The sequence below is a fragment of the Polypterus senegalus genome, chromosome 6, assembly GCF_016835505.1.
Source record: "Polypterus senegalus isolate Bchr_013 chromosome 6, ASM1683550v1, whole genome shotgun sequence".
NCBI lineage: Eukaryota > Metazoa > Chordata > Cladistia > Polypteriformes > Polypteridae > Polypterus > Polypterus senegalus.
In genome coordinates, this window is record NC_053159.1 from 122,718,372 (window position 1) to 122,726,349 (window position 7,978).

General features: G+C 40.2%; 1 protein-coding gene across 1 annotated transcript in view; it reads right to left on the reverse strand.

Annotated features, from left to right (window-relative positions):
- LOC120530660 (dynein beta chain, flagellar outer arm-like) overlaps positions 1-6,851 on the reverse strand; it is a 71,087-nt gene extending 64,236 nt beyond the window's left edge. The window contains exon 1 of the mRNA XM_039755084.1: positions 6,754-6,851. Within this exon, the coding sequence (XP_039611018.1) occupies positions 6,754-6,851 (98 nt within the window). The remainder of the gene's footprint in view (positions 1-6,753) is intronic.
- Between the last annotated feature and the right edge of the window lie 1,127 nt (positions 6,852-7,978).

A 7,978-nucleotide genomic window follows, 5' to 3' on the forward strand; every position in this document is an offset into this window, starting at 1 on the left:
GGAAAACCAGCCAAAAAAGATCAAGAGGGAGAAACTTGAAATGACCTCCACATGTAAAACCAGTCCTGTTTTGGGGGTTTTCTAATTGTTGCCACTTTAGTGCACCTGTCGTTAAGTTCATGAACACCAATACAGCTGAAAGTGATTAACAATGACCTCAGCTGCTTAACCAACCAGAAAATTATCAGACAGGTTTAATTGATTTCATGCCAGGCCCAATAAAAAAAGTGTTCCTTTAATTTTTGTGAGCAGTGTATATATATATATGTACCGGCCCCAGTGGAACACCACACTTAACGTCAGCCAGTTCTGATAAGGTTCTTTGCACCATCACCCTCTGCTTCCTGTGTCTGAGCCAATTCTGCACCCATCTAAAAACATCACCCTGAACTCCCACATTCATTGTTACCTTTAATTGATCTCATTGTTTAATTAGCTGATCCATGCAGTGCAGTAATGGCACATTTACACAGCTAGGAAATTAAGACATATTTTTATTTTTTCTGCATCTTTAAATACTTATTCTTTTAAATGATCATTTTCCTGAGGAGTTTGTTTTCTTAATTGTATCTGAATACAGACGATTAATGTTGAGCTGAGCAGACACCATTACAACTCTGAGGGAGCTGCTACTTCAGTGTTACCCTACCCATTTATAAATGTATTTGTTCAAAGAAAACAATACATTAAAAAATGAAAAGGAAAAAGAATTCTTACCCTCCTAACACATATAAATTCCTGCTTCATTCAATAAAAATATAGCTTAATCAGTTTGTAATTTCTAAAAGATTGTAAAAAAACATTGAAACTGGGAAATAACAGCTCACTTAATTAAGGTAGGAGTTCAGTTAAGAGAAGAACTAGGTTGGGGAAAAAACTTGCAGCCACCAGGGTCCCCCAGAACTAAAAGTTGTGAACCACCAGTATAAAGGAGCCTCAGTAGCCTTTCTTAACACCCTTCTGCTGAATAATTCACTGGCTGAAGGTACTTGGTGTAAGTCTGTCAGAGAGACGATGTGCAGCGTTGTTCATAATGGCACTCATTTCTGTCTTCATTCTCTCATTCCCTAGCAGGTTGAGAGTATGTTCCATAACTGAGCCTGTTTTTTTTCAATCGGCTTGTTGAATTCATGGGCCTCTTTTGAATGGGATGTTGCTGGCCCAGCATGGATAATTAAACTGGCCATCTTATAGTTGTAGAACATGTGAAGGATGTCACTTCCCACATTAAAGGAACACAGTCTCCCAAGAAAAAGACTCTACTCTGCCCGTCTTATAAAGTTTTTCTATGTTACAACACCCATCCAGCCTTTCATTGAAGTGGACCCTCAAGTACCTGTAGCAATGCACCCTTCCTTTTGTGTGGCAAATGTCAGTAATCAGTGGTTTTGCTGATGTTAAGTTGCATACAGCTCTCTTTGCACAAAGAAAAAAAGTTTTTCCACCTAAATCATATACTCTCCACTTGTCAATATATCCAATTAGTGAAAAGTCATCAGAAAAATCTGCCAGTGTTATATTTATAGTGCAAATTTGTACAGGGTAAAGAGAAAAGGAGACAGGACATTGTGGTTCTGCAGCATTTCTCACTTCTACATCAAACAGACAGCACTTGAACCTCACAAACTGTGGTCTACCTGACAGATAGTCCATTATCCAGGACACTACAGCAGGGGGTCTCCAACTCTAGTCCTGGAAAGCTACTATGGCTGCAGGTTTTCATTTTAACCCTTTTCTTAATTAGTGACCAGATTTTGCCTTAATTTTAATTGATGCACAACTTAAAACTCAGGTCCCTTAATTATTTCTTTTTTCCTTAATTAGTAAACAAACATATTATAAGAAACAAAATGTACCAATACATAAAGAACAACCTGCGTCCATCACACAATAACTGCGCTCTTAAAAAAGAAAATCAACAGTTTTGGAAATGTCTGCCATGGCAGAATGAGTGCCATGGAATTAAATAACGGGTTTAATTAGCAACGAGAATTGGCTTCAAATTATGAAACTGAATGAAGTGAAGATGGTTGGAATTTGAGGCCCCAAATTAGTTGGTCATCTGTTGGCTCACTTCACATCAAATTTATGTTTAGGTGCCATTTAAGGAAAAAAAGAATCAATTCAACAATCAGAGTCTCAAGAAAAGTCACCTAAAGGAAAATAGTTAATTAGCAGCAAAAATTGGTCATTAATTAAGAAAAGAGAATGAAAACTTGCAGCCACACTAGCTCTCCAGGACTAGAGTTGGAGACCCCTCCACTACAGGCTTTTCCACCTCCATATCTCTGAGCTTACCTATTAAGAAGGATTGTAGAATGGTATTGAAGACACCAAAGATACTAAAAAACATAATCCTAATAGTAATGCATCTTACACTCAGATTTTGGTCCAACAGGTAAAACCACAGTGGGTTCAAGTGGTCTTTCCACAAGAGGACTCCTATAGTCCAGGACTACTCTCAAAGGTCTCTATTACATGGGATGTAAGGGCCACTGATCTATGATCATTAGGTGAAGAACAGGAACAATGCAGGTCGTTTTGCACAGCGGTGGCACTTTCTGGAGCCTTAGGGTAAGATTGAACAGGTGAAAGGACACTACAAAGTTGGTCAGCACTGGCCTTAAGAAATCGATGGCTGGTTCCATCTGGTCCCACACCTTTCCCTGTGTGTAGCTTCCTCAATTGTCTTTTCATTTAGTCATCAGTTATGAACAGACCATACTGGTGGTTGGGGTGGACTGCTCACTGCCTATATGAGTGATTGTTGATGCAGTAAGGATGGTGTGGTGTGGGGGGAACTGGCCCCTGGAAGAAGGTTGTGGTGGAGCAATTTATTTATTACAAAATTGGTTCAGTAACTATCCCCAGTCCATTCCAAACATTTTCCATGTTATTATGAGCAAGTTTTTTTTAATAGTTTATCTCAGAAAGTGTCAGTCAGTCAGTCAGTCATTTTCCAACCCGCTATATCCTAACACAGGGTCACGGGGGTCTGCTGGAGCCAATCCAAGCCAGCACAGGGCGCAAGGCAGGAACAAACCCTGGGCAGGGTGCCAGCCTACCGTAGTCTCTACAAGTGTCATTCCCTTTAATCAACTTAATGATAATACATAGTTTCCAAAGCACTTAAACATTTGTAAAGCAGCACAAGTAAAAAATGTGTGCAACCCCTATTGAAGACTCTCTTTAAAATGTATGAACAATTAGACAAAAAATGCATTTTGTAGACACCTTACCTCCTATTTGACTGTCTATGAAACTGAAATGTGTTTATCTATAAAGCACATCACCATTAATAAATGAGACAAATATTTTATAAATATATAACTTATTAAGGGTGATGCTAACCACTAAAGTAGCCCATAACATTTCAATAGGTCAGGGGTCCTCAATCACAGTCCTGGAGGGCCGCAGTGGCTGCAGGTTTTTATTCCAACTAGTCTCCTAATTAGAAAGCAGTCCATGCTGATAATGAAACTTGGTATTGAACTATTTAGTGTATTAATGCTTGCATTCATCCAAGAGTAATTTTAATTACACTGTAGAGTTTCCTTCAGTGAGAACATTATCCAAGTGTTTTGTAGATTTAAACCTAATGGTCCTTCCAATTCCCCTCTCATTCATTTCTAAACATTTTTATCACAGATACTTCATGGTAAGCACGTGAGCTGGAGAGCTGCTATTGCTATTGCTGATTAAGAAAACAGGCAACAATTAAAACTAAATGCAGCTGCTAAAATCTAAAATAGGCAATTAAGGGTTCTGAATAGCAACAGGCAAGAGAACTAAAATTAAGCCCAAAAACATATTGCCTTAGTAGTAAATAAAAGGGTTCTAACTAAGAAATTGGTTAAAGTGAAAACCTGCAGCCATAGCAGACTTCCAGGACTGTAATTGAGGACCTCTGATCTACAATTTAACTAACATTTTTCTTTGATGAATGAAAGTGCTAACAAATCATATAGTTAAATCCCAGGTTTCATTATCAGCAAGGACTGAGATCTAATTAGGACACTGGCTAGAATGAAAACCCGTAACCCAAGGGTGTCCACCTCCGGTCCTGGTGGGCTGCAGTGGCTGCAGGTTTTCATTCTATCCTGTTTCCTAATCAGTGAGCAGTTTTCATTGTTAATGAACTCCTGTTCTCTTCATTTTAATAGCCTTGTTTTTAAGGATTCAGTCCTCTGAGTTGATTCATTTCATCATTAAATGGCAGCCAAACAGAAATGAGATGTGAAACGAGCCAACATATGACCAGCTAAACTGGAATATCAAACTCCAGCCAATTTCACTCAAACCAGTTTCTTAATAAGAAGCCAATTCTTGCTGTTAATTAAAGCCATTAATTAATTCCATGGATTGTTGCTGCTCTCATTCTGCCACAGCAGACTGTTAATTTTCTGTTTTTTTCTAACACCACTGACAAGATGTTTTGGTGACCTGAGCAGACCAACATGACCGAGACCTTCACCTTCCTTTATTTTCAGGTTAGCTGGTCATGTGGCAGCTCGTTTAGTGTCTCATTATTGTTTGGCTGCTCATTAAGGTAAAAGAAACAACAAATGGGCCTGAGTCAAGTTAATTAAAATGAAGGCAAAACAAGTTAATCAGCCGCAAAAACGGTCCACTAATTAAGAAGATGGTTAGAATGAAAACTTGCAACCACTGCGGCCCTCCAGGACAGGTGATTGAGGACCTCTGGTATAGATGAATGCTTGGAACTGTTCGGGTTTGGTTTGGTTTGAATCACATGTCTGATAATCACTAACAGACACAAGAAATTAATTTTGTTTAATAAAGTCACAGCTGTGCTGTTTACAGTATCAGGACATTCTACATATTTGTGATGTGCACATCTGTACCAGATTGAAGTAAATGTTCCCTGTGCCTGGACTGAACCCTATAAAGAAAGGATGTCACAAAGCATGTGAAACATCTTTATTTAACTTGGTCCAGCAGGAGAGACTTTTTGAGAGCAGGAGGCAATGTCTATGTGGCAAGGAGTGCTTTAAGGTTGTAATTGCATATGGTGATACATGACCTTGACACCTGCAGCAGCTAAAAAAAATTAAAATAAATAGATGACTGCTCTTTGAATCTTGGAGATGACTACCTTGATTATTCCCTCTGCTTCTGGCCACAGTACACTAACACTACACAATTCAGACTACATTATCCAACCCGCTATATCCTAACTACAGGATCACAGGGGTCTGCTGGAGCCAATCCCAACCAACACAGGGCGCAAGGCAGGAAACAAACCCCAAGCAGGGTGCCAGCCCACCGCAGTCAGACTACAATATGAAATGTAGAACATAAACCATATGTGTCAACCTAGTGGAGGACCAAAGTACATAATTTCATAATTATAAGGCAGATTTACAATTAATAGGACCATCCCAAATCAAAAATGATTGCAACAGCTTTTTGTCAGCAGTCTTTGGAATTCTCATCAGCACAGGTTTTACACTTATGCAGCGATAATAAATGTTTAATCATTTGTGTCTCACAAGTGTGCTCAAATCTTGAGTGTGTACCTGCTTTGTTTCTGCTTAACCAGCTGCCAATTACCTAAAGCACAAATAACAAGGTTGTCAAAACAGCACAGCAGCAGACTCTATACCATCTGTGCCTGTATGTGCTCATCATGAAGAAGCAATGATATAAGCCATTAAAGGCAGGAATTGGCTTCTGAGTAAGTTATCAATCCTCTAAAAACTGAGTCTGAAAGTTTAAATACTCGGGTGTCATGTCAGCCACGCTACCAGTCCACCTAAGACTGTGGGTTTCACTCAACACAGCACAGATCTTAGTTTCTGCTGTTATTTTTTTTTCTTGTGCTAAGAAGCCTGCAACCATTATTTTATCTACATCTCAGGAAACTGAAAGATCAGAGGGAGTTTGTGACAGTATTGGTCAGCTCCATGCTACTGGTTGCATCCTGGGGGCCTCTTGAACCCATTACCATCAATAACGTACCCGAGGGATGATCCAGCAGACAAGGATACCTACAGTCACTGGTTCCCGCACAGGATGCCTCACTGAGCCTTCCAACTCCCCTGCAGCCACGCTGCCTCACTCCAGTCTTTTGCAGCCACTCACTCCAACTGAGCAGCACCTCGGTCACTGCAACTCCTAGGTCACTCAGCTGAAGTGACCTCCTTTGGTCCCTGGGCATCGGCCTCATGCTCTCTCAAGGGACTTCCACCCGGCTACCTGCCCCTGTCCCCCCCTTCTCTCTCTCCTGCACCAGCTCTCTCCGCCTTCTGGTTTTTTCTCCATGCTTTCTCCATCTGAATCTCTTTTTTTCCCCATCCTTTTTCTCGTGCTGGCTCTTTCTTATATACCTTCGTGGGCACAGCATCTCAATTGCGCACCGCAGTCTCGCCCCAGTTACTCCATCAATCCCCTGCAGCTACTTGAGCATACACACACACCCATGGAGATCGAGACGGTTAATAAATTATCTGTTTATTAAAATGGCCACCATTTTCTGTGCCACAGACCAGCTATACCACAGAGGTATGCAAATTAATTCCATCTAATATTTTGCAAAGTGTGCTTCAACTTGAGGAATCTGAGCAGCACTACTGTAGCAAAACATGTGACAATGTTAACTAACATAAGCAGACGAGCTTTCAGACAGCATGGAGCTAACAATTCAAACTCCTCTGAGCTCCGTATTAAATTTTCAGCATTAATAATCAAAGTTCAAAAGAAATTCACAACACAGGCAGTGAGCACTGTTACCTGTAATTAGTGCTGCTTAAGAAAGCCTTCATCTCATCAGCCTTGGGACGCAGGGAAGAAGTGATTCTTAACTGGAACCAGGGAGCTACTTCGTCCATTTTTACTTTCTTAAAAAGAAATGTTGCATTGCACAGTCAAGAATTGTATGTAAACATTTTCAAAACCATAATATTTGTAATAAAGTTTCATGTTGTAGAAAAAGGAGACAGTAGCCAAACAAAAACTTAGAAATGCCCCCCAACCCAGTCATACCCCCATTTAATTCCCTGCCCTTATTCTTCTCTGGGCTATATGTCTTGAATGAGCTGTAAACTTCCAAGTATCATGGCCTCTGAACTCCAGATCCCAAGGCTCCACTACTGTCACCCTGAATTACCCTGAGCAAGTCACTTAATCTCTGCATTTCTACTGTTAAAAAAAGAAGCTACTGTATGTAAATGACTGTATGAAGCACATGTACACAAAAATAAAGTCTGGGTAGATTTTTCAGTATTGAAAGTAGCTATATAAATAAAGGTTGCTTGTCAGTCTCTACCTCTTTGACCTCACTAGTGTTTTCTGTCTTTATCCTTGATTACTTCGTTGGTGCTCATTTTTCACACTTTGCCATGTTTACCTTATGTGGTGTAGAAACTAATGGTGATGCTTCTAAGCTCTGAAGGCCTGGGTTTGACATATTGCTTGGGCACCACCACAGTTAAATATTTACACCAGTGTCTGCAGGGATTTTTCTCTAGATATTGTGGTTGTCATTCCATTTCGTAAAGACGTGTACTTGGCAGACTGACAACTCTTTAATGTGAGTGAGTGCAGGCATATTGTAAGCTTGAGGGTGCCTTGTAATGGACAGCTAAATCGTCTAAGGTTGTCTCCTGGCTTTCGCCCAGTGCTCCCAGAATATGTACTAGCTTACAGTAACTCTTAACAAAAGAGGGTTAACGAAGTGGATGGATGTTTACATTATGCCACCTTAACCTCCTTCTCCACCAACCTTCTCTATTCATTTACACTTTTTCATGAGAATTCCTTACATTAACTTGCTTGGCTTGCTAACCATACACAGCAGTTCTCATCATGCATTGCTCTTCCAGTCCACTATCACTTCTATTCTGTTCTTGATTTCGAATGGTAGCTGCCTTATTCCCCACTCATCGTTGCTGTTGAACCACGCACCACCGCTTACTAGCTGATCTACTGTCTGTTCTGTTACAAGTATCTTATATTA